We start from the raw sequence: 27,932 nt of genomic DNA, 5'->3' as shown, positions 1-27,932 counted from the left end.
ATATGAGTGACACATCTATAGCTTTATTTAGAATAAACTTTTTTTTTATTGCACCTATCTTTTCTCCCAAGAGCTCTTAAAGTCAATAGTATAAAACGATCTTCAAAATAATTTATGAGTGATTTATTATCTATAATTTCAAGAGTTGTAATTGGATCACACATGCTATTCGAGTACACATGTGAAATAATAAAATTTTATCTAAATTGAAAAAAAATGTGTTATCTTAAAGGGCAACAGTTTTTCCTATTTTTGTCTTCCCTAATGCATGTAAAAGTAGTTCATTGAATCATCAAAAAGTAAGTTTTAGGCATCATACAACACTTCCTTTTTTTTTTTTCTGAAGCATTATTAAAGTCATCTTTGTAGAAAGATTCAAATCAATTAGTCAAGGTAGTTCACAAGAATACACCTATGAAAAAGGAACACCATGGTCCCATAAATCTCATCCACATATGTGTGTGTGTGTAAGAGAGAGAGAGAGAGAGAGCCTTATCTTTTGATTTGTTTGTTTGTTTGTTAATAAGCTCCTATCTCCTCTCACAATCAAAGAAATAACAATGAAAAAGTTCACTGCACTTTTAGGCAGAAACAAATATCACATGGATCCTTTGCCCCCCTTCACACTCCATCCATCTACCAGGACCCTCTCTTTGCCTACTTTATGCAGTCCATGCATCCTGCGCATAATAGCACCCCAAATAGAACAGAAGAATATATAAATAAATAAAACTCATTGGATCCTTGTCCTAGATACTTTACTCTTGTTAACCTTTTCTTATTGTACGATGTCCTTTTTAGAATGTGCCATGGCGTACAGTACACCCAGGCTAACAGTATTCAATTAGTGAAGGAAGCTTCATTAAAAACAAAAGGAGAAGTGAGATTGTCCCACGCAGGACTCGTGGGGAACCTACCCCATGAATAAATTAGTGTAGTGAAGGAGGTGGGTGACACACACCAACCCTACGCCAACCTTTGTGGCTTCTTCCAACCCAATCCTAATTACCAAACCGACAATTTTGTTCTAGAAGTGACTCACCCTTTTTCTTCATTTTCTTTTCCTTTTGGTCCAAATTAATAAATTCCTGAGGAATACCTTATGCCCACCTGATATGACTTATGTTTCGTCCTAACTCTCACTAACCAGTGCACCAGTGTTGTTGGCCATCCTTTTTTTGCTGCCTAGACGCCTAGACTACTTGTCTTTGAATGGGGAGAAGGCCAGGTTTTATGTGTCTTATTGCTCCTTTTTGGGTTTCGGACTTTGGAGGAATCAAAGAATCAAACCCACTTGCAGCCTATGTTAGTCAATTTTTAAGCTAAAGGATGATTCCTTTCAGAACTTAGCAACTAGCATGGTGGGGTGGGAAGTGGGAACCCTAATATCATTTCACATCTTCATTGATGATTGAGTCGATTGATGCATCTATATATTAGGGAGTCCAGTTCACATGGGTTGTATCAATTTTAGCTTGGGAGGAAAGGATATCAATTTCATTTTTATTCCTCCCTCCACTTGCTTAGGTGTGTGTAAATCACATCATAAACCAGAGGAAGACAAAAGCCAACATCACATATAATGGGGTTGCTACACTTTGTTCCATGTGAAGAGATAAGATGGCACAGATGAATATCTCATTAGTAGATCACATGCTTCCCTTCTACTTGAAATTAAATTCACACAAAATTAAATGTGACCAAACTTTATGTATTCTATCCCAAAAGAAGTAAAAGAACAGATTCATAAGCATATAATTCACCCTGGAGGATTTTCAACACTAATGAGTATCAATTGATGTAACAAGCAAAGCAAGCATTGTTGATAGGCCTTGGTTAGAGGTGGCATCTACTTGGTATCATTAGCCTGTGGCAAGCAAGAGACTACACAGTAATTCTCGATTTCACCCTTCCAGAGGCTTAAAATGCTCGCTCGTTCGCGAATTGTTCTTAATTTCTTACTCCTGGACAATTTCTTGCTAAGTCAATCTTCCAATCTAAGATAAACAGCATATGATCTCAGAATAATGATCAACTGCAAGAAATAGAATACATTCACATAATATGATGGATAATTACAACAGTCAAAATAAACTCTCCTTATATTATTGTGGGTGACAATGGAACCTGTCACCCAAAATCGTGCCACCGTGAAACTGCCAATTTAAGAAAGGAATAAAAGCAATATGATTGTACCTCAAAGCTAAAAGGGAATCTATATATACAGATCGAGACAGCAGGATTCAAGCATCCTGTTGGCCACTTGAGCTAAGATTACATCATCTTCAAATTGATCCTCAAGTCTGGAGCTCAATTACCTGCTGAACACCATTTGTTTGGCTGGAATCACGCGTTCCATCAATTTTGTTTCTATCCTTAATGGGCTTCTGTGCACTTGGTGTCCTATTGGCAGTGTTCCTACTGGGGCGTCTGGCTGTTTGTCCTCCAATACCTGTTTGTGACCAACATTAAATAAGGCAAGCAAACAATGCAGGAATCAAAGGATTTGCTTTTGGATGAATAAAAACTTCATTTATGGAAAAGAGGAGAATATACATTGTGCATTGGCCACAAGGGCAAGAAGGGAACAAACCAACCAGACAGCACAAACAACAGGACTTTCAGGGAGAGGGCTGAAGGAGGGACATGGGCAGACCCCAGGAGACAACAATGAGTCTGTTTCTTGGGGAATCCCTAACATGAGAATGGGGGAGCATAGCAAGTTTGGAGCTGACATCAAAAAAGATGGCCTTCAAAATCTTAATCAAGATCGGGAGTTGGTAGTCCATCTTCGAAGATTGTGCTCCATCTAGATATGGTTGATGGTGACGCAAAAAGCGAGCTTGCTATTGAAATCATCTGAAAATTGGTACATGCAACTTTGCATACTACTAGAAACAATGGCATCTAGCTTGTTTATGCAAGTAGTTTTTAAATATACAAGACTTTACCACCCAAAAATGGCAACTAGATCCAACCCATGCTTTTTGCGTTAATATTACATGCGCATAATAAAACTGGACCAGGATAATTCAGCAAGAACTAGAACTGGAAAAGCTCACAACCACCACTTATTGCATTAATCTGCAGCATTGCTTTCAACGTGGGTTGAGCAAAGTTTGAACAAGGCCATAGATATATTATGCCAGTAGATCGAAAAAACTCACCACTGTTTGGTAGGGACAACCGCTTCTTTTCCAGCGCATCTGGTTGTGAAGGTCTCTCTTTAGGATTGCTGTATGATCGGGACCCAATGATGGAAGGCCTTGAGTTGGCTTCTTCAACTGGATCTTCAGACGGCTTCGGTCTTGGCTTCCCTGATACTGTGTTGGACGTTGCTAGCACATTAGCTGACTTGCTCGATGAAGAACCACTACCATCAGAATGAGATGTGGTTTTCTGATTTGAGGGAGAATTTGATGAAATAGGCTTCTTGACGGCAGATCTGAATTGGGTCTTCATGCCAGTTTCCCCCTCTGCTGACCCATTCCCATGGATCATTACTCCATCTTTGAGATTGATATCAAGAAACCGATTCTCCCATGGACGAACGGCCATCCATCTCTCCAACCAGTTCCAACCCCAGTTGCTTTTATCTGGTCGAAAACCTGCAGGGGCTGCCTGTTGCCTCGATCCTGCCTGCCACTGCAAGAAGAGAGATTCACTATATCACTGAAACATCAACAAGAAGCATGAAGAACAGAATGTCAGAGACACTCAAGGCAGAATATAAGGGAGCTACAGGTTCAAAACTCACAAAAGTAAATCAAGAATGTTGACACACTCAAGGCAGAACATAAGGGAGCTACAGGATCAGAAATGGATCCCTCAAAACTCACAAAAGTAAATAATGTAGGCTCAGTAAATTTTCTAAAACTATTAACAGGAATCAAGCAAAGGAGATTGCATAAGGAAGGAGGGAGTTTCTAAATGTCATTTTAAATGTCATAGTGCATAATGATTGTCTTTTCCCCAAAAAAATATTGTTCTAATAATGATTCCGCAGTTCTCACATTTATCCATCTTAGATTAATGCAAGCCTATTGAAATCATAATTATCATGCCTTACTGACTAAGAAAACAATGGAACCTCTTACATTGAATATTATTACGTGAAACGGAAATTCCATCACATTGCTAGGAAATAGTTGACCCTGTAATGTTTCTCACTATAGATGCTTGGAATTGTATATGCATGCAAAAGTATACACATACATAACATAAAGTTTTTTATATTTATTAAAGAAAGAGAGTACAAACAAGATTTCAGTGATCTGAAAGAACCCCAAACCATCAACATATTTGTCAGAATGAAAATTATAAGTCACTCAACTTGGTTCCTCAAAATATAAGTAATTGTAAGAGTATTTATTCATAAAATATCAATTATGTGGGGGCCCTACTGTAGTATTAATATTTTTTTTTTAATGACTTCAGTAAATTAAATTATTTCTAAGATCCATTAAATATGATAACTGGATGCTTTTTATGTCCCAAACAAGCTTCTATCAAATTTTACCTGATGAGCCAGAGCATATGCCATGGCTCTCTCACGCTTGGCTGCTGCCTCTTGCCTCTTTAATAACTTGGCCTGAACCTCTTCCACAGAGCCAACACTGTCACACCACCCTTCCTGCAGCATGTGATCAAACAAATGAGTAACAATCACTTAATGCACCAACAATGTATTCAGCATTTGAAATCAAATCAGAATGTGAGACTAGGAAAGGTGTCTTAAAAATTCATATAGTGAGACCATATTTTTCCTATAAATAAATCCTACGAAATTAAAAAATGAAATGATATGGTTTCATCAAATCTTTAGAAAAGAAAGGGCAGTTATTACATAAAGACATTGTCTCATAATCAACTTATACAGCTACTTTTAGCTAAAATCATAAAGTCCAACATATTTTGTCGGGAAAAGCAAATTCTCAGATGCATCAGTCAATAATGATATTAGTACAATTTGGTCCACTCCAATTGTCACTTTCGTTGTCCTTCACTTCCCCCCTCCTCCACTTGCTCATAAATTTTTACTTTATATGTTTCGCTATGAATAGGTGGAGAGAGAGATTTGTACCTTCTACCTGATCGATTCATAGGTGTGTGATAATTGATTCATTCTGAGAAACTTGACCGGAAGATGATGTCTATGGTTCTATTCCTATGGAACCCCACTCCATCCCTAGTGACAGAAATAGAGAATACTCAGCTTCTTTCTTCGAAGCATGCCAAATCTGGTAGAGGGAAACGGAAGAAAAAAAAAAGTAAACGAAACAAAAAGAAGTGGGTGAACACAGTTTTGTTTAATCAGATTTCTGGACTAAAGTCGAAGCTTGATCCAGTCATTTCCACTTGACTTTCTTTTGACCAAGCCATTATCAAAACTGACCTACTCAAAGTGAAATAAATCGTTTCTTGAATTAACTGCACGAAGCTAGGGGGAAAAAATCACCCTTTGTTACACAAGCTGAACTAGCGTGCTCTTTGCCTTATACCTAGAATCCTTTAAGTGGATTCAAATGTAATTGGTGGAATCAGATAATAAATGGAAAATGACTCAAAGCTATTTCTATTGATATTAGACAAGGAAAAGGAAAGAAAATAATAATAACAAACAAAAAACAGAAAAATAAAAAACAAAAAGCCCTTACAAGGACACTATCTTTTACCCTCTCAACCAAAATAATTTTTTGTAAAATTAAAAATAACAATTGAAAAGGAAATTCAAAAATAAAAAAAGATATTCAATATCCAAAAATATTTTAATAGTCCTATTGCCACCAAGACATTCTATCACCATAATAGAAATTCCACAAACCTTAGGAATTGACTCTAGATTGCATTCCCTATTTCAAGCCCCACTCTCACCCTTTGCATCAAGACTAAGAAGCAACCTCCAATGAGGCCTTTAGTTAACCTCTGCCTCTTACATAAAATTTTACATAACAGCTCATGTTCTTCAAGTATGGATCCATCCGTTAGTATTTTGGAAATGCATAGATTTATGCCTTCGGCAGTTATTGAATATTAATGATTTTTTTGTTTGTACTCCAAAAAGAAGCTAAATTTTTTTATTTATAATAAAAATCCTGAAAATAAATAGGAGCCTTAAGGAACAAAGATTGAAACTCTTACTCTAATTATATTGGGAACTCACTCATGCTTTGAGACATACTGAACAACAAACACAGATGCACGTGATTGAGAAATATGCATGATTGTCTCTGAAATTATACCAAAATTACAGATTTTAACACATAACAAGGCAGCTTTTAGTTCTTTAGCATACAAGAATCCAATGAAGATTCAAACAAAAATTCAATTCCAACATACTCAAAATGCAGGATCATCTTAAGCTACGCAGAAAAACAACAAGACAGAAATATTTTCATTCTCAATTTAAGAGTGTATTGATAAACCTTACCTCAATTTCTCGAACGTGAGCCTCATGTACAAGCTGTTGCTGAAGTTTTTGCTCTGCCATCTGACTTTCCAATGCCATGCGAACACGGCGTGCTCGAACACGAGCCTGAACTCTCACCAAAGCTTGCATGCAACGAAGAGTTATCGCAGCTTGTTTTCTCACAGCATGTCCCCTAACAAGGGCCTGAAGTCTCACCAACCCTTTCAAAGCCCTAAGTGCTCGTCTAGCCTGGAAAATATCAACCAAACATTGCATTCATATTTCAAGACCATTAAGACAAACAGTTAATCCAAAACTAAAGAAGAAACAAATACTTTATGAACTACTATGGTAAGTTGAGGTGTCTACTAATGAAGCTTCTTGATTAGGCCCCCTATCTAATGGTTGAAGCATGAAGACGATAGAAATTAAAAAGGGAGGGAGAAAAAGAAGCTAAATGACAACTTGCAGCAAGGTCATGGGTAAAGAAGTTGGTCCCTAAACAGAACTTAAATGTATCAAGAGATAAGGAAACTAAAACAGGATGTTGTCAGCGAGCATAAATCTGACTCTCAATAAACTAAATGTGACACATGCTTCTCCCAAGGATTCTACAAAGAGAGAGATTAATATTAAGAATGGTTTCCAACCATATATATATATAAGTTGTAAATGACCACATTCAGTGTTTTTCTTTGATTGATAATATCTCATTCAGGATCACTGTTACAATATAAACACAAAGAGGAAATCTAAAAAAGGAATTTAATGAAGATCAATAATGAACAGTTCAGATATTAATGCAATCTGGATTTGGTGGAAATCGACATGCATCTCAGGCCAGGTTGAAATCCCCCATTACAATTGCTGAGGCTTTCCAAATAACAGTATGAGGTGCCAATGAATATAAATTCTTCAGATATTACCAGTTACAGCTATATGAGTTGAAAACAGATATTTTAATACCAGAAATCCTCTAAATGCTGTTTGAATGCGGGTAGCAGCCCATTCTTCTTTGACATTCTTTTCAACTTGAGCAGCAGGCTGTACTTGTAGTAAGGTAGCAGGGGAGCTGGAAGCATCTGAACTTGATTGAACCTTTGCATCCCCTGTTAACGGATCTGAGTCGTGAACAAACTCATCTACAGAATGCCTTCTCCGGTTCCAAAACCGATTAGCGGGTGCTGACCTCTACATCATTCAAAAAGTAAGATAAATGCCATAAAAAATACAAGAAAGTGTGACAAAGAAAGTTCATCGTGTTGCTAATAAGACAAGATTCCATTATATAGTATTTGAGCCTACAGATCAAGTCCTTCATGGGATGTAAAAATGAAGGAAGGAAATTTTACAGACCACTAGTTTGCTTAAAGTATCAAGACCAAATTGTCAATTTACAATGCATGAATTCTCCATACTCGGCAAAATAAATGCCTCAAAATTTTCTTTGCCAACTGATTTATCAAACACAACAGATATACTAAGCAACAAATTAAAATATCCAAACAACAGCTGCTTCAAAATGTCAATACAAATTCATGAAAGTGGGCAGCAGCATATAAGATGCAATTAGTCTGGCTTGGTACGGATCCGGGCTAACCCAAGTACTATAAACTGGATTTGTTGAGTTATGAGATGATGTGGAAAAATTCAATGATAAAATTAAGAAAATAGAAGGAAAAAGCACAGATAGCAGCTATTAATGGCTAACCCAAGCCAACCAAGGTCTAACAAATAAATCTGAGCCCAACCCATAAACTGATTAGGCCTCAGCAACCTACCTGAATGTCTTCTCCAGCAGCAAATAGCTTGTAGTGTAGTTCATGTAGTAATTGTATTATGGGTACTCTGTTAAATAAACTCGGATTTTACCTCCCTAGGTATTCTAATGTCAGTGTTGGGGGTATTCATATAATATAAAATGTTATTTCACAAGCTAGTAAACATAGAGATTCTCTCCCCAAATGTTTTCTTGCATATCTTTCTCCCATCCTCTTTTCTCTTTTTTTATTTTCCTCCATTACTTTGAACTTGGTATTAGAGCTGGTTTGAGAGTCAATTAGCATCTCCTATATCCATAGTGCCTCTTGGATTGGAACCTCAGAACAATAAAGGACTCTAACAGAGGCTGCATCATGTAAGAAGAGTGGTTTGAGATGTTCTCTCATCAACTAGAAGACTTAATGGTGAAGATTGAAGCTAAGAAGACAGATTGAAGAACAAGAAGAAAAAACAGTGGGTACCACCAACTTTTTTGGTTCAGACCTTCTTTCTCTCTCATCAAACATATGTTGGAGGTAGGACCTAGCCCATTAGAATCACCCTAGGGCTTTCTTTAAAGTCCCCTAGGCCCCTGCTGCGAAGGTGGTGCTACGTGAGTTCACAACTTGATTTTCTACATCCCATACCGCCACCTTCTGGTTTGCTGGCTGTTCTCTCCCTGAAGGCTATATTTGAGGTAAACCATTGTCACATTAGAGTTTGTGAGTCGTGACAGAATGGACCCAGACCTTGAAATGTGCATTGGTCCATTGGATTGAAGTTCTATAATGTTTTGTGACTTTTTTTATGGCTGAAATTTTTGTTAGTGTTGGGAAGTATTGTCTGGGTAGAGTGTATACTCCCTATCTAGTTTGGGTATCCAACCAGCTTCCCGAGTGTGGTCTCACATAATGTCGGAGGTCAGTGGACCAATGGACGCCTCGACTGGTGGTTCAAGTATTGCTAACCTCAGTCCGATTGCCCTGAAAAATCCAATACCTAGATATCCATTGTTAAGTTGGACAACAACAACAATAGCAGGTCGGATTCCAGTGTTGAATAGATCGGCGGATAAGAATATTTGTCCATCAAGGGACTCCATGAGTCCAGCCTTTTTTTGTTAAACTGCATTCCTTTATTATATGCAGAATTTTAGTCAGTTTTGAGCCTTTTACATAAGGTTAACCGTAAGGGGCTTCAGCCATGTACACAAATTTGATGAATGGAACCGTCTTTTGCCTTCAATGTTCTGTGAGATTCAGAGCCCCTTTGCTGTGAGACGCAGTAAACCTCTTGGTGGGATGCCAAGGTACACTGGTGGGATTCCAGTCGACGCCAGGTGGGAAGCTTGGTTCATATCTTCTAGTATTATAATTCTTCTTTTTTCTTCCATTGATCACAACAAGTCAGATCTCCCTCCTATCCTGCGTATGCTTTTCCTTCCATAGTTCTGTTTCTTGATTAGTTAACACCCTACAACTATTCTTCTGTTCTTTATCTTCAGTTGCAATTCTGTTTGTTAGTTTAACGTCTGATTTCAGAAACTGTTCTAAAAATCCTATCCTTATCGATTTCAGAATCCTAATTGCACGAAACTCTTCAGTTCTGATTTCTGAAATTGGTTATTTTCTCCGTTTCTGGTCTCTGCTTGCTTGTTATTTCATTCTCCACAATCTTATCTGAAACCTCATAGACCTGTCCCTCGAATTCTGCAGATTTCCAAGTTTCTTACTCCCAGTAGGATTATTACATTCTGGAGAATCTGATCATCAGATCTATCAATTCTGCAGAACTGTTCCAAACTGAGGATAGTACATTTGACCACATTATAGGCACATCAAATTGCCTTATTTCTATTATTGGATTTCTATTCAAATCTGGTTTGGTTCCTAATTTCCTGCGATTCTGGTTCACAAGAAGATTTCTTAATCCTAAACCCACACGTGCTAAAAACCCAATTAGTGTCACTCATATATCAATAAGGAAATTTTTAGCTCTGAAGCAAATAAACATGGCACATTACTCAAGTCAACCCAAATCAACTTGCAAGTCAAATAAGGTTCAATCAAGCTGGCAGACAACCTACATGAAATCCACCATGCTGATCAAGTAAATAACAAAAATCAAGACTCGAGTAAAAACAGCTAGCATAGGAACATTACATGTTAGCAAGAACACAGAGTGGTGGAACAAATTCAATGACGAGTTTGACGACTACCTTTGTTTTTTTTTTTTTTAATATATACATAGGACAAGCTCAAAATTTTAGACTGGGAAAAAGCAATAACGGATGATCTCCATGTTGCCAAAAATGATAAGTTTCTAATTTATACAAACTCAAAACTATGAAGAAAACAGCATGCCTTCCAGGATTTCTGAATGGTACATTGGATGACAATAACTAACAAAAAAAATTTTGTAACAGAAGACAATATAACTGACATTCTCATCCTTATCTGAAGATTGTGACTTTTCTGACTTCCTTAAACCAATCAATGTTTTCAGCCACTTCCCAGAGCCACCCATGATGACAATCCTTCTATCTCTGGCAGATCAAAACCTGCAAAAGGCCACTGCGAAATCAGCTCTTGTTCAGCAGTTCTTGATGAACTCCCAAATTTCTGGAAAATAGGTCCTCAATTATACATGCTAAATAAATATTAAAAAAAGACATACAATATCTACTTCAGAAAGTATAGCAGAAATTTCTTCATGAAGAGCATACATGGTCTGCACTTTGGCATTTTAGGAAAATAAAATTCAGTGGGTCTTCACTAGGATTAGCTCCAGCACACACAAAATAATAATAATAATAACAATAATAATAAACAGATGATCATAATCATATAATCCTTGCTCTTTTGGATAGTATATATCTTTTTATTACCCATTTATATGCCTACAGATATAAAATTATAAGTTTCCCCATATGATCACTATTTTATAAACAAGAAATTTCTTATAACCAGTAATATCTTTCACATACCAAGTTGGTTCATGGTCTATAACTACTAATCAACAAATCTTAATAATTTTTTTCAATGGGAAGTTCTTATATTATCAGTAACAACGAACATTTACTTCTGTATGTATACATGTTCGTACATGTATACACCACACAAGCCCAAATAAACATAAACTGTTGGCACTTCATTAAATTATATGTTCTCTTTCTCTCCTATTAAATATAACTAAATCAATGGAACCAATGCATGTTCGTATTCATCATTAATGTAGCCTTCACTTTCTTATTGAAGTCATCGATGCATACAACAGTTTTAGATGATGTGTATGGGAGAAATATTTATATAGTCAATCAATTCAAAGCAATGTAATGGAATGATTTATAATAGAATATTCAATTGTAAGTGGTATTGCTGTTTCGTTTGTAATCTCTATGATGATTAAAATTTCAATACAAATATAAATACAGAAAAATGTCCTTGAGGATCTATCGTTCGATCAAACAGAAATATGGCACATACAAGGAAAGAGCCTCTCCCTAATCATGCAACGCATGAAATTTGGATTAGTAAAACTATCAAAACGAACTCAATTGCAATTCCATTTTTTTTTTATTTAATTTGAATTGCAATTCCAGGCACTATAACTTTCCACAAACAATTTTTTTTTTTTCATAGTTAAAACCCATGAGGAACAGGACTGACATCATCCATAGTTTGGAACATCCCCCCCCCTCCCCCAAACAAAACAAAAAAATGCAAAAAATATGAAAATTTAATATTCTGGGGACCAGAACTTTTCCTTGTTAAAGGAAGCAGACATCATCTCCCCCAAGATGCATCCTTCTTGTTCCCACGTCTTTTCCTTTCCTGTGGTTCACTAATTTCATATCAAAACCCAAAGTACCTGAACACAGGTCCCCATCAGTAACATTATCAAAATGTGGGTTCCTTTTAGCTGACAATGAGGAGAGGATAGAACAGAATCTAAATTGACGTAACAGAAACTCCCATAGCATTCAAAATCTAGCACAACAGAGGAACAGATGCAGTGCACAATCAGATACAAAATTGTCACCTCATGGAACAAAAGAAGAATATGCAATGCACTTCCTCTATCTAAATATTCGTTCATTTTTTACCATTTCGCATCTATAGCCAAATTTAACGTAGCAAATACTTTGTCCTTCAAAACCCCAGTCAAAAACTCAAACGAATTCTCCAATAGGCCACGAAAAATCCCAACCTCACCTGCAAGCCCCAAGATGACATTGCCCAAACCTTATCCCCAAACAAGTCATCCATACAAAAATATAACACAAATAATTATTATTTATAAAAATAAAAATAAAAAGAAATGGGAAGCTCTACTGGTGGAATCTTAATTAAGCACAGCCTTATAAAATCCAGGAACCAAACTAACAAACGAAAGTGTAGACGAAAACACACAATTCAATGTCGATACTTAGCAGATCTGCAGATAATGAGCTCAACAAACAGTGTAAACACAATGAACTTAGTTGCCGTGAAGCAGAAAGAGATGATCACCGACTCTGTTCGTTGAAGGAAAAGAAAAAGAAAAAAATAGTAGAATTCTGAAACTCATATCTCACCTGAATTCCATAGAAACGCCACTGGATAATACAAACAGAAGCTGAAGCGCAGTTGAGAGAGATACAGGGCCGAATCAAAATAGAAGAAAAATCAGAGAAATAAATTAATCCTTTTAAAAATCGATCTATAAATCAAATCAGTCCAATTCAGTTTCCCTCTTAATCGATCTTTTTACTGTTCAAAATCAGCTCTGAAGATCCGAGTTGTTCTTCGTCGACCATACGATTCCAACGCAATTCACACTTTTTCCCTCCTCTATTCACTCATTCAGTACCTTCTTCTAGTGTCTCATTCTCTTGTCTCATCTCTCCTGAATCGGAAACAAAGCGGCGTCGATACATGCCACGATAACTATAGTACGCCGGGGGAACAAAGCTTGTAAGCTGGACACGATCGTAAGATCGTTTCTAAATTTAGGACTAGTGGGGACTGGGAAGTGGTGTGAGTCAGGGTGCGCACGCACGTCGGCTACCGGATCTTGTTAGCGTCATGGTGTCGCCCTTGTGGGTATTAACCATTTTTATCTCTGAACTCGGCGTATGTTAGCATTCTTACCCATATAGATACAAATTGGAGGGAATTTGACTGAAAAGTTGAATAGATTAAAGAATAAGCACTGATGACTGATCAATAATGGGCCTTTGAATCTTTGATTGATACCTTTAAGTCGTTTTCCGGAACTGCCCCTAGTTCGATACTTCAACAAAACTGTGATACACTACTGCAAACGAGAAAAGTCAACAATAGCGTGCTATTGCCACCACCAACCAGAGATTAATGTATTGGTATTGGCTGAGGCCGATTAGGGGTGTCAAAACCTAATTTGAAGTGATAAAATCGATTCAAACCAATCGATAAAATTCGAATCGAATCAAATCGATCCTTATTGAATTGATTTTGGACTAAAGTATGTTAAGATCAGTTGAAAACCAATCTAAATTGAACCGCCCAATAATCAAACCAAACCAAACTGAATGAAACCGATAAAAAAATAAATGATTATTAGATTATAAATCGATTTATTGACTATCCATTTTTTTTCCAATATTAGTGATAACATTTTTTATAGTAAAAGTAATTGTTACAAATCATTGAATATTAGGTTATGAATAGATAAATTGATTTGTAAATTGTAATAATGCTTCCATTGATTTCCTTGTTCACTATACAAACTAATGATTGAATAATAGGGTTCATTTTGTGATTTTAATATTAGTTATCTTCTTAGTAATTTGTTATCCATTAGTTTCAATATTAGCTATCTTTCCCTTACAACGATAAACCATGATTTAATCATAAATTTAAAGTGTTTTTTTCATTAAATTTTGTCAATATAAGTTATGAATGTAATATTTAATTATGGTTTTAGCCCAATAATAAACCAATCTAAACAGGTATTAACCCAATATTGAAAAATCGAAATCAACCGAAACAAAACCAGACTAAAACCAAAACCGAAGTTCCTTAATGGATTGGTTTTGTTCTCCCTCGTTCTTAGACCGAAACTGATTCAACCCAATCGAAACCAAGCCGAATTGACCAATTGACACCCCTATGGCCGATATTAATACTGATCAGTCCTTGTTATCGGATCGGGCTCAGTTTGTAGCATAGGGTTGTGCTACACAATTTGTAGCACAACACCATGACTTAACACATGTAATTTTTTAATCAAATTGCCTTAATTGTAGAGAACGTAGAGACTGCGATGGACATGCAATACATCTGATTATCAAACCAAACGGGATCGTTTTCACCACATATCACCGCCAGCGACCTTTCCATCATTATCAAGGGACATCGAACGAGTCGGAGAATGAGTGATGCACAAGATCTAAATCCTCTCTTTAATGCTTGGTATGAGAGAATGAATGAGTCAAAGAAGAACAAGTCAATGGCGATCACTGCTACTTTCAATCTGTCGACACGCTCTATTGGCTTTGCCAAGTCTAGTCACCACCGTTCATCATTTGCTTCTCCTTCCTCTCTTGGCCACATCGCTGCTTCCAAAACCTCAAACTCCATCTCCCCGTTGAAACGGCAGGTGATTATGGCACTTACGCAGGTAGGGAGGTCTTTGGATAGTATACCTTCGGATATGGCTTTGGCAATTGAGAATGGGCGGATTTCTAGATCATTTGTACACCGCGAGGGAGAGGTCGCCAACTGTGATACACGGGGAAAACGATCCCGTTTGGTTTGATAATCAAATGTATCGCATGTCTATCGCACTCTATACGTTCTCAACAATTCATGCCATTTGATTAAAAAATTTACACATATCAAGTTGCGATGCTGTGCTATAGATCATGTAGCACAACCCTGTGTTATAGACGAGCCCAATACCTTGTTATAAGATCAAGTGTAAAATTATTTAAAAAACAAAACTTTTAAGACGGGTGAGATTAAAAAAATACGAAAATGGATCAATTATTCATATAATCACCTGATTGTACAAATCAACGTCTAACATTTATTCTTTTTATTTATAAATATATCAATTTTATCCTTATAATGATAGAAAACATAAGGAAAGTATTAGATGTTGACTCGTACTATCATTACTCTGTGTAAACATAGAATCCTATTTCCTTAAATACCAAGCATGCCAGACACGTGCTTGGATAAGTAATTCCCAACCGACTACGCTAGGCACTGTTGAGAGCTGACTGAGACAGGTTAGTCTATTATCACATGAAAGCATAGGGCATGTGCTTACCAAAAAACAGAAGGTAAAGTTCATATAGCCTGTAGGGCACCTAACACCAAATGGAAGCCTTATAAATATGATTGCAGTAACAACCTAGAATTCGAACTGTAAAGATCTGTCCAAATCGACGGTGAATAGTTTTGACAAGACCCACACTAGGCTTGTGGGCGACCTTTATTGATTAATAATAAAAAAAATTCTTAGAAAGAAAAAAAATATTAATCTATAAAATAATTAATTAATTAATAATTGATATTAAGTGTTAGAGCCCAATTGTCAAACATTGAGTTAGAAATTCATCCCTAAAAGTTATGTTTGGTAACATAAAAAATAAAAGAAAATAATAAAAAATACATAAAAAGATAAAAATAAAAAATTGATTATACAATGATTTTTTTATATTTATCTCTTTTTTTAAATCCAAATTTTTTTGTTTATTGTTTTTTATTTTTTTTTCATGACTTCTATACATAGCTTAAAAGTGACAACTTCTTATTCAAAAGTAGAAAGGTAATCCATGTGTGAATTCTTTTACATGCTAATACACAAAATTGTTAATCTCACCTACTCTTCTCTATTTGTCCTAGTCATGAGGATCCTCCTTTCACCCAAATTAGTGACCAACATTAAAAGAAACCCTCTAGACAATGCAAGATGGAGGCCACCTATATTTATGAATCCCCTTATACACCTCATAATTGAGATTTGCATTGGGTTACAACTTTTTGTAAATTTGATTCAATACAAATTTTGGTTGCCTCTTATATTTTCTCTCATTTTATGTTTTAAAAAAATATTTGATTGGAGGATTGAAGAAAAAAGAGAAGGCATGATTCAATCACGACCTTCACACAAATTATCAAAGTCTCTCACCAGTTAGTTGATACTTTTTTTTTTTTTAATTAAAATAAAAATTTTCCTGCCATATTTGTAGACTCGATCCTTTAGAGATGTGCTTCTAGCTTAGTAGTAGGCAATTAGACAATTGGGTCTAATACAAATTTAGAGAAGTTCGATTAGTTTGACCCTCTTTTTTATGTAACAAATTTTTTTTTCTTTCAAAATATAATATTAATAGTTTAATAGTCAACGGTTACCAAAAATAAATATTTTGACAATCTCATGCCAAAATAATAATAATAATACTAAAGAATGCTGCTTTCATTTTCTAACACAGAAATGAAACCAAGTGCAAGTATCAACGTGTAAAGTGCGTTATTTATTTTTTATATCTCTTTAACATCTTGTCATACACCTAGGCTGTGTTTCGTTGGATAGAAATGGTTACAAATGAAAACATCAATGGTGGCGAGAAAAATCTCTCTTTCCTATATTTCTCGACATTACCGAGAAAAAAATAATGTTGACAATAGAAAATCTGGAGAGATTCGTAGCAAACTCAAAAATCAAAACTAGAATCTTCTATCACCCTTAACATTTCCTAACGCAGAAGAAGTAATAAAGATCCAAGAAAATTGTATGCTAAATATTTCTCACCATATGGATAAACCCCATTTCCATCTAGGTAAACTCCTTTGTCTTTTGATAGAAAAAATACTTTTCTTCTCTCAGATAGCGGTCAATCGTATCATACTTATGGTCAATCAATTGGTCTATAGATATGTAATGTTAATATTTGACAACGCCTCACAATAGCACGCCTCACCTAGCTTTGGCAATTCTAAACCTTTGAAGTGAACAAGATTTTTTTTTTTAATTAATGCGGGGATAAGGATTCTCTACGCTAGGTGGTTAGGTGCATTGTCTTTTCATGGAAAAAGGAGCTTAGAAAGTCAAGTTAAGATGTCGAATTAGTCTCGTCTGAGGAGATGAAAAAAATATTATTGTAAAAAAGAACAGGTCTTTGTCGCTCCACTCGAAACATTCTTTCTCACTCCCCTCTCCTCTTTCCCATATAGGAGAAGCACAATGTCTTTCAAAGTGAGATTTTTAGTTCGACTACTATCAGGTCTAAATAGGTGAGGGTCATTTTAGGGTAATTGACAAAAAACGAACTGATTTCGATCTGATCCAACCTGTAACATGATGAATAACCACTTCCGAAAACTTGATTTGATCATCGAAAGTTCACAGTCATCCGCAATGGAAGAAATCTATGATTAAAAACAGAGGCTCCAAAGAAAAAACAATGATGGCAAAGAGTTTTCATCATAATTTTTATCTCACTATGCCTTTTTTTTTTTTCTGAGTATCCAAACATAGCCTAGGTAGAAGTGGGTTAGTTCGGAATATGCTCTCCGTACGCAACGGATTTTCCCAAAAAAAAAAAAGTTAGGAAGGGTCGTTTCTCCGAAGGGTCTGGAAGGAAAGTTTAAGCCGATGATAAAGCATCTATCAGGAGAAGTTACATTCCCTCCCAACCAGAAGACTGGCGAGGATTCCAGACCCTTCTTTTCCATGGTTGCTCTATGAGTAATTGAGCGGTGAAACCCACGAGATTCTATTAGAATCAATCCTTACCGTCCATCACAAAAATAATATTAATGTAACCTCAAGTATAAATCCCCACCCATTAAAGACTCGTTGCCTTCTCTCTGCTTTTGCGGACCTGTGGTTCTTAATAGCTGTTTTTCTTCCAGGCGATCTCGTTAGGGTTTCGTGAATCTTTCTTTTGGTAGAAGCTAGGGTTTCTCGACTGTGTTTGTCTTTGTTTGGAACGGAAATCTGTTTCTCTGGTTTGAGATTTTGATCGATATTGGGTATTGGCCTGTCTTCTTGATTGACAAGATCGATCGAGAGATCGTAATTAGGTTTTGATTTTTGAAGGTTTTTGAGGTTCTTTGAGATTGAGTAAACATGTTTGGTCGGGCGCCTAAGAAAAGTGATAACACTAAGTACTATGAGATCCTCGGTGTCTCAAAGAATGCTTCGCCGGATGATCTGAAGAAAGCTTACAAGAAAGCAGCCATCAAGAACCATCCGGATAAGGGTGGAGACCCTGAGAAGGTATTGTATTACTTCGTAGCATTAGTTTATTGTGTGATCTTTCCAGTTTCTCCTGCTTTCATCTCTTTCAGTAGAGCGCTTACATATGTTTTGGTTGTTTGATTCCTTTGCTCACATAAATTTGGAATCTTTTTTTTGTTCCTCCTTTGCCTGTACTTCCTCCCTTGTAAAAACTTCACCCTATCGTCGTCATGCCAGTTTGGTTTTAGAATATGGATGGATTGTTTATAAATCTGTTACCTGTGTTGTTTCTTTCAAGTGGTGCGTTCTGAAATTTGTTTCATTGGCTTATTTCAAGAATTGGTTTAGTAACCACTGCGAGGAAAATTTGCTTCGTTTTTATCGGAGCTTGAGAGTGGGTTCTCATTACTGACGTCGCTGGGAGTTGTGAAAAGTACATTGATTAGTTAACTTCATGGGATGGAGAATTATACGTTTTGCATATGATATGTGATTAGTCTCATGGGTATCCGCCCATCTGTTTGATGGTTAGGATCGCCGTACCCTACCTCTAATTTAGCACAACTTATCAGTGATTTGAATGAGACGATGTAGGATGTCTTGATGGTTAGGGTGTGTCTTGTGATGTCCGATTTCTAGCAATCTGGCCATGTAAGGAGTTGAATTGCGTTTCAGATTAATCAATGTTCTATAACTTCTCACTGCTGCTGAATTTGACTTTAGAGTTTGGGATTTCTGTGTTGCTGCAGTTCAAGGAGTTGGCTCAAGCTTATGAGGTTTTGAGCGACCCTGAGAAGCGTGAAATCTATGATCAGTATGGTGAAGATGCACTTAAGGAAGGAATGGGTGGAGGTGCTGGTGCCCATGATCCGTTTGACATATTCCAGTCTTTCTTTGGTGGTAGCCCGTTTGGAGGTAATTGGATTTTATCAATCTACATTACCCTATTTCTGTTGATTGAATCTTTAGATATATTAAGTTTGTTTGCTTTGGCTATGAAATGCTTGTGGTGACCAGGTGGTGGTAGCAGCAGAGGCCGAAGACAGAGAAGGGGTGAGGATGTGATCCATCCCCTCAAAGTCTCTCTGGAGGATTTGTACAGCGGTACGGCGAAGAAACTCTCCCTCTCAAGGAATGTGATCTGCTCCAAGTGCAAGGGGTGAGTGATGGAACACTTGCAGGCAATGCACTCTTATGTACATATTTTTTGTGTTTGTTCTTAATGTTACTGATATTTTCTTTGTTTGATGAATTCCAGTAAAGGTTCTAAATCTGGCGCTGTGATGAAATGTCCTGGTTGTCAAGGGTCTGGAATGAAGGTGTCGATCAGGCAACTTGGTCCTTCCATGATCCAGCAGATGCAACACCCATGTAATGAGTGCAAGGGCACTGGAGAGACCATCAGTGACAAAGACCGCTGCCCTCAATGCAAGGGTGAGAAGGTTGTACTGGAGAAGAAGGTGCTGGAGGTTATTGTTGAGAAGGGAATGCAGAATGGACAGAGGATTACTTTCCCAGGGGAAGCTGATGAAGCGGTACTTAAGCCGACCCTCTTCTCCTCCATTATTTATTTTTCCCCTGCCCAAGTGATTCTGTTTCTGAGAAATATGTAGAAATATGCTAATGCAATGATCTTGTGATTGGCAATGTTATGTAGCCTGACACCATCACAGGAGACATAGTATTTGTCCTACAGCAGAAGGAGAATCTCAAGTTCAAGAGGAAGGGAGACGATCTATTCTATGAGCACACCTTGTCCCTCACAGAAGCGCTGTGTGGCTTCCATTTCATATTGACTCACTTGGATGGCAGGCAGCTCCTTATCAAATCTAACCCAGGAGAAGTCGTCAAACCTGGTAAGGCATTTGGGACGTCTTACTTATTGATTCATGGTGGTTGACTGGTTATTTATTCAATCTTTCTTGGGGTGGTTATTGGAACCAGATCAATTCAAGGCAATCAACGATGAGGGTATGCCAATGTACCAGAGGAATTTTATGAGGGGGAAACTATACATACACTTCACGGTAGAGTTCCCTGATTCATTGACGCCTGAGCAATGCAAGGCACTAGAGGCTGTGCTTCCGCCAAGGACATCATCTCAGCTGACAGATATGGAGCTGGATGAGTGCGAGGAGACCACATTGCATGATGTCAACATCGAAGAGGAGATGCGGAGGAAGCAGGCACAAGCCCAGGCACAAGAAGCCTATGATGAAGACGAGGAGGGACATGGTGGTGCCCAGAGAGTACAGTGTGCCCAGCAGTGATTTAAATGAGGGTGGGTGGGTGGGTGGGTGAGTGGGTAGACAGACAAGGTAAGAGGACAGATGGGGAAGGGGAAAGGGAAATTCTGGTTAATGAAGGTGGGAGAAACTAAGCAAGGAAAGGTAAAGAGGGAAGGGTCTGAGGTGGGGGGTGCGTTTCCTTTTCGCAATTACAATTCTAGATAAATGAACATATGATGAGATGATGATAGGGTTGGGGTGGTGGTGGTAACAATGTGGGGTGGGGGATCAAATTTTGTATTTTTGAACTAATGTTATGAGCTTTTATATAGATAAGGTGATTTATAGAATTCTTCCTTCCACTACTTAGAGCGGTGGATTATATACCGTCCTTGCTGTTCATCCTATTTGTATGTTTTAACTTGTGTTGTGGAGATTTGCTGGTGGGGTTGGGATTTGGGACTCTGGGAACTCGGGTTGGGGTGGGGGGAAGGAGTGGAGCCTTGAGAAGCAGTGGTGAGAGGAACAGGGGTCTCTGCCCGCCCACTTGCATAATTTCCATGTCGATAATTTCGGTGGTGCTATCATTTGCTGAGGAGTGGAACACATGAGCTGTTTGCACCACCTGACACCAAAATAGAGTAGTAGCTGAGGTTAGTGTTGACTGGGGCTGAAAAGGCCATCTAATAATAATGTGTGGAAGTTGTGGCAGATTGTGTGTGTCTCGTCTGGCTCATAGTTTGAACTTTGAAAGGTTCAGTGAAGGTCATCTTGTCAGTGCATAACAGTTTGCTGCTGCTGCTGCTGCTGGTGGTGGTGGTGGTGGTGGTGGTGGTGGTGGTGGTAGTGGTAGTAGCCTAGTAGGTTTGGTTGTATAGAGAAGTGGACATGAATAAAGAATATCATCAGTTCTACATTTGGTTGGGCAAAATGAGTAATACAGGTATGGTCTATAGAGGCGATTTAAACTCGGTAGCATGCCTTCATGTCACACATTAAGTACCTTAATAACCAATACCCTTGGCTGCCTTGATGGTCACAATCTCCATGTGATATACCTTGGGGAGTCGAGTCGGGGATCAAGTCTTGGTACTCCCTTCGTTGACCTAGTTTTTGTCGCTGACAACAGGTGCACATCGTAGAGACGGTAAAAAATTAGAAGGCACAGAAGAGCTTCTCTCCAAAAATTCGGCTAACTGCTGTCACTCTTATGCTTGCTCTCACTAGGAAAGTATCCTTCCTTTCTGATTCCCTGGGAAACTACAGTTCTCTTTCTCAAAATCCTTGAATTTCCCTTTTAATTATTCCCTTAACTAGCCTCCCTTAACCACCATCCCTTAGGCTAGGACAAAAAAGATAGATTACAAAATGATTTTTGATGTGTCTTATCTCTTTTTTCAAATTCAAAATTTTTTGATTTTCTTTTTCTTGGTTATTAAACATAGTCTTAGAATCCATTTGGTTGTAAGGAGTATTAATTGGTTGGAAGGAGTATTTAATGAAAGGAAAGTGAAATTTTTATGCTTAAAAAAGAAATGTTTGTAATCATTATTCTGATTATATCATTAACTTCAAATTATTCTATTTATAATTATTAAATATTACTTCAACTCTACATTCAAAATCTTTTGTTATAATATGTAAAATAAAAATACATGTAAAATGTGTCATTATTAGATATAGTTTTTTTTTTTTAATAAAAAAAGAAAAAGAAAAAAGATGTGGTTAAAAAAATGAACTAGTTTATTAATAATCATATGGGATCATAGATTCATAGGAGCGATGATCATAAAAGGTTTTTTTTTTTTTTTTTTTTTAAATATGAATTTCACTTTCCTTCCTCTTAGACATCCCTTGCAACCAAACATAGCCCTAGCTCACTTATGCTCCACATGATTCTCACAACTTCACTCCTACCTTTGCCTTCTGTACCTCTCCCTTCCCCCACCCTTACCTTGCCTTTGTCGTCTCCATCTCTCCTCCCTATCTTTGCACTAATTCAGTTTGATTCCAGAAAAAAAAAAGGGGAAAATCAAGAGATCTTTTTTTTCTGGGGGTGGGGGTGGGGGTGGGGATCATGGCCCCAGATGAATGCTTGTGCGCCTCCCTTGGTCATTAAGCTGGTGCAATGGTCACATGACTAGGTAGCAATCCCCACCCCTATAAATAAATTATATATATATATATATATGTTGTAACCCGGCAGTCACTAAGAGGGGGGTGAATCAGTGAGTCCAATTCCGATCCCTAAAAACTTGTCCAATGTCTGGCCAAGAAAAACCTGATATACCTATCCCTGTTTGCACACAGTCATATGCACACTCAGCCTTTCATAGGCACTTCCAAGTGTGCACACCCATTCCACATTTCACGTACTTAAATATAAAATGCAAACAACAAGCACCCACAACACAGGGTTTTTACGAGGTTTGGCAATTTGCCTATATCCCCGGAGTAGTGCCTGTAAAGGCTTCGTACCTCCTCAATACACTACTTTTGACTGCACCCACAGTCGGGAGCACCCACACCCAATTTTCTCAAGCCGAAGCTGAGATGACACTCATAGTACCGATACAATGTGTAGCACCCACTACACGGGAGCACCCACTCCCGGTGCTTAGCACCCACTAAGCACACAATAAATAATACAGTAAATTGGGGCTTATATCAATGCCCTACAATTAAGCCTTGTCTAGCAAATACATCCACAAGTAGCTAGCATGCTTACAGTTCATCCACAACTAACCTAGTATGTATACATTCATCGACAACTAACCCTAGCATACATACACGCATATAATGTAAAATCAAAGGTTAGATAATCTCACAACCGATTGCCTGGGATGACTGGAAACTTGTACTGACAAGTTTGGTGCTCACACCTTCTCTCTCCTTGGCTTCTTGCTCTTCAAAGCAAACACATTATTGCTTTCTTCTCTTCCTCCTTGGCTTTGAGTTAATGTACCATTAACACATTTCAACCACCTCTTTTACCTCATTTATTGGCCTAAGAACATTTATTATCAAGTATTTATGTTCATTCAAGGACCAACAAAGAGGGGAAGCTTCTCCTACCAAAATCGTAGCATTCTTTCACTCAAAACTCAATTTTCTTGCCTCCATGGTGTAGGGCTTGAAAAAACGAAGAAGCTGCAACTTGATTCACCCAAATCTGAGTTTAAATGAGGGAGATATGACCATTTGAAGTTGGAGCAATGAGATAGTCTGAAATTGAATCTTCGTAGGAGTGGCATAGGCTACACCGGCGGTGCGCGCAACAGTGGCGCAAATCTGGCGGAAGATCTCATCAAGGAGAATCTCTTAATATAGACCGTCCGATTAAAATAACGGATAATAAATCTCAACCACAAGATTCGAATAAAATAGTCAACTAATGACGTCATGATGACGTCAGCAGTCAGCATGCACTTTTTGTTGTCGATCTATGATTGGTTACTTTTTCGGATTTTAAGGGAGATTGTCTCCCACTCACAAAAGTGAAAGGCTTATCGACCGTTGGATACGAATCCTCCATGATGGCTTTAATCAGATTTCATGAGATCATTAAGATTGAAATCTTTTTTATATCTTCTATACACGCGCAAAACACACCAACATGTCTTAATAAGGTGTAGTGCCAAAGCATCAAGAATTATGCACCTAACAAATCAAATCCTATGCTCAAGCATCTATCTCGTCCATGTCAGTGCAAAATCTCAGCAGCTTTTGGATGGACATCAAGCCTACGTGGTCGAATCGTGACCATCCATTTCACTTCCCTTTACTCTTCTTTATTACAATCAAGCCCTTATCTCCATATATTTTAGTGCTTAAAGATCCCTTGCAACTCAGACCTTCAAAATCTTGAAATTTCACAAAAGCCCTTAAAATTTCAAAAATAAATTCCAAAAAATCCACCCAACATCGAGAGAAACGGATGGATTTTTGGTTTGGATTTTCGAACCGACTTTACAGAAACACTTATAACTTTTTCATACGATATCCGATCGAGATGAAACAAAGTGCGTTGGAACCGTAACTGGATCCTCTACGACTTTTCAGAAGACTCAATCATCTGAATCATCCATATAAAAAGACCAAAATGCCCTTAGACTTTTCAATGACGTATCTTTCTCATACGGAATCGAAACGCAATGAAATTAGAACCGTTGGGAAGATTGTATTTTTGTTGTATTTTTACATGGAGAACACCTCATTTAAAAAATTCATCTTCAATGCCGAAACTGCCCTCGACTGCCACAAATGTCGTAACTTCTTCATACGGTATCGGAATGCGACAAAATCAGATGCACTGGACTATATAAATTACAATCTATATTTTTTATGAAGAAATGATATTCCAAAAATGTCATTTTCACTACCGAAAATGCCCCCGATCGTAAATAGACCAATTTTACCAGTTTTGATCTAGAAACCCGCACCACCTATTAATGATGTATTAAACCACTCTATGCATACCAAGCTGCTCTATTATCTCATCGGTGACACTAGACACTGCTATGTCATCATTTTCATCCACGTCACCCAAACTGGCTGCGTCAACCGCCACGTGGTCAAGTTGCCAACAAGGACAACCATAAAACAACAATATATATATATATGAGGAAAATGTTTTGTTTGGGAGCATGGCCCACACTAACAGTCCCATGTGTCTATTTCTCTTTTCTACCCTTATGAAATGACATCTTTGTCCTTTATTGAGGGGGGGGGGAGAGAGATACACATAACACACATAGGTAGTGCTGGTGTAGGCCGCGCTCTCGAAGCGTGAACTCTTTCCCATACATATAGGGCCTGTTTGGTATCGTTTCTGTTCCAGAAACGCTGTTTCGTTTCAAAAACGAAAATTTCAGTTTCTGTGTCAAAACACAGTTTTTAAACGAAAAAATGGTGTTTTAAAATTTCAGATTTTTATCGGGAAATTTTTTTATTTTTTTTTGTAAAATGGAACGAAACTGGGAAGACGGAACTCCATTTTGGAGTTCTGTCAAATCTCGTTTTTTCAGTTTTTTTTTCACTTTTTGTTCCAAAAAAACAGAAACGGACCATAAGTGCACCAAACAGAAGATTCTGTTTTTTCGTTCCAATAGAACGAAAAAACTCCAGAAACGTTTTTTTAGAACGATACCAAACGGGCCCATAATATGAGAAAGTGTTTTCGGTCTAGGAGTGTTGCCTAGACCATAGCTCTGTATATCTATCTTTCTTCCCTCAACAAAGAGTAGATATGTCATTTCATTGGATTGTTGGAGAGATAACATTTTCCCATATAATATAGGGTAAGATTCTTTGAGCCACCTATGCATGGTATGTTAGAATCTTCATGTCTATCGCATTCTCTCAAGAAATGATCTAATTAACCTTCTATATTCGATATTGTTTTGTCATACCTCATTGACATGTTCCCTTGCTCAAAGAATCAGGACTTTGATTGTTAGTTCACTCTTGTCTGATATATGAGTCTTATTTATCTCCATTTGCCTTCAGTCTAAAGTAAGCCGCATACTTTTAATTAGGGGTAAAAGTTTGACCCTGACAACCCGAACCCACCTTGACCTGCCCTGAGCCCAAACACGGTTTGAGCCAAGTTTTTTGACCCTGAGGGTGGGTTAGGGTTGAAAAACCCCAACCCTGGGTTAGGGTTGAGGCCTCAACCTGGCCCGAAATTTAACCTTGCATCTTTATAATAGAAATTAGGCCTTCAATAAGTATTTTATTTTTCTATAATTTTTTAATATATGAGATATGAATGGAAAAAACATGTCAATCAAGATTAATCCAACCATTATAGAAGCCAAGGTCAATCCAACCCAGGCTAACCCGACCCAACCCGGCCCTAATAGGGTCAATTAGGGCCGGGTTGGGTTGGTATGAACCCGGCAGAGTTGGGCCTGGGTTGAATTTTGAGAACCTAGGGTTGGGTTAGGATTTTAAGAAACCCAACCCAACCCGACCCTGTTTCACCCCTACTTCTAATCTTCTATTTTAATAAATTTATCTATTTAGGAATGAAGCGAGCAGGGAAGTACTGCCAAACCAATTCAGTATATTGGGTTCCAAATTAATTGTTTCAGATTAATTAGTGAGATTTTCAATGAGCCATCAATTGAGAAATTTTCAGTGTTTTCACTCAAACCTTTTCACAAGAGTAGGGTTTCCAAGTCTTTCCCTCTTTGTCTCCTTGGCCATGCTTGGTGTATGTAATTAAAAAAAAAAAAAAAAAGCTATCATTGTAGCTATAGTTATATTTAGATAGTAGCTCAAATGTGAATGGGAATTTTTACCTCCAAAGAAAAAAATTTGTGAAGGGAAATTTCTGAATATCATGCATGTTTTACAAGGAAAAATTATTGGTCTTTGTGTTCTGTAGCCAAGAGAAGAAAAGAAAAGATGAAAAAGATAAAAAAATCTAGAAAAAAAAAAGAGAAAAGAAATGGTAAAAAAAAATAAAAGAATATGTATGTTTGGTTACTATTAAAAGAAAAAAAAAAGATTTTTTTCTTGTATTTTTCTGTGTTTTCTTATGTTTTTAGCAAGATTTTTGTTTTTGTAGCAAAATAAAACTTCAACCATTCTTAAAGTAAATTTTGAAAATTTCAAAAAAAAAAAAAAAGAATATTCTCTTGGTTCTAGACATGTTAAGCATAATGAGAATTTTTTAAACCAAAAAAATAGTACAGTTTTTATACTTTTATTTTTTATTTTTTTCTCTTGGGTACCAAACATAGCCTAAGGGGGTAACCCAGTTGACAAGAGACCCTTGCCTAAGTAAGCATACGGTTCTAAAATTTGACTCTTATCTCTTTGGGGCTACTCACATAGGGGTGTTTACTGCTCTTCATTGTTTTCAGTAAAATTTAAATAATTCTCATTCAACCTTAGTATGACCCAATCCATGCGATTATGAAATCAATATAGGCCCACAAAATTAGTCAGATCGAACGGTTGAACACTCATTGTTAAAATAATAATAATAAAATAAATAAATATATTAGTTGGTTAACTATATGCCTGCTTTTGCTACGGGTCTTAATGAGGTTATTCTCCTCCCAAACTTCATTATTGATCTCTTTACTTTTATTAAGAGGTATTTTTAGGTAAGGTTTACTATCGATGTAATTGAAATATTTCTGATCTTGTCTTTGACCTTTATTGAATACAGGAGGTTTGTCCCTGCTTGCTTAGTCCTCATTTCTTTAAGGCATGTCTGATTACTTTGGCTGGATTATTCATCACTACATATTTACAATATAGACGCAGTGATCAGTTGGACTTTTGATTAATTAACATCTTTTTTT

The 27,932-nt window shown here is 37.2% G+C and overlaps 2 protein-coding genes across 5 annotated transcripts; one reads left to right on the top strand and one right to left on the bottom strand.

The window, feature by feature from the left end:
- Positions 1–1,556: 1,556 nt before the first annotated feature.
- Positions 1,557–13,209, bottom strand: LOC122086664 (protein IQ-DOMAIN 5-like). 4 transcript variants are annotated; one of them, XM_042655628.1, is made up of 8 exons: positions 12,747–13,209; positions 10,613–10,730; positions 7,376–7,600; positions 6,431–6,658; positions 4,520–4,636; positions 3,168–3,645; positions 2,319–2,452; positions 1,557–2,035 (listed from the first exon to the last, which is right to left on the bottom strand). In XM_042655628.1, the coding sequence occupies exons 2-8, from the start codon at positions 10,694–10,696 to the stop codon at positions 1,985–1,987; spliced, it is 1,317 nt and encodes a 438-aa protein (XP_042511562.1). In that variant the 5' UTR covers positions 10,697–10,730; positions 12,747–13,209; the 3' UTR covers positions 1,557–1,984. The 4 variants fall into 4 exon arrangements, with proteins under 4 accessions (XP_042511562.1, XP_042511564.1, XP_042511565.1 ...); XM_042655630.1 differs by having other exon boundaries at positions 1,557–1,997; positions 12,747–13,208; XM_042655631.1 differs by having other exon boundaries at positions 1,557–1,964; positions 12,747–13,208.
- Positions 13,210–17,998: 4,789 nt separating this feature from the next.
- LOC122085733 (dnaJ protein homolog) lies at positions 17,999–20,997 on the top strand. The gene is made up of 6 exons (XM_042654261.1): positions 17,999–18,424; positions 19,135–19,300; positions 19,403–19,544; positions 19,644–19,920; positions 20,043–20,241; positions 20,330–20,997. Exons 1-6 carry the CDS (start codon positions 18,275–18,277, stop codon positions 20,653–20,655), a joined length of 1,260 nt encoding a protein of 419 aa, XP_042510195.1. The 5' UTR covers positions 17,999–18,274; the 3' UTR covers positions 20,656–20,997.
- Positions 20,998–27,932: the final 6,935 nt, after the last annotated feature.

Source organism: Macadamia integrifolia, chromosome 8, assembly GCF_013358625.1.
Source record: "Macadamia integrifolia cultivar HAES 741 chromosome 8, SCU_Mint_v3, whole genome shotgun sequence".
In the NCBI taxonomy this organism is placed as follows: Eukaryota; Viridiplantae; Streptophyta; class Magnoliopsida; order Proteales; family Proteaceae; genus Macadamia; species Macadamia integrifolia.
This window is presented reverse-complemented; position numbering and strand designations above follow the sequence as displayed.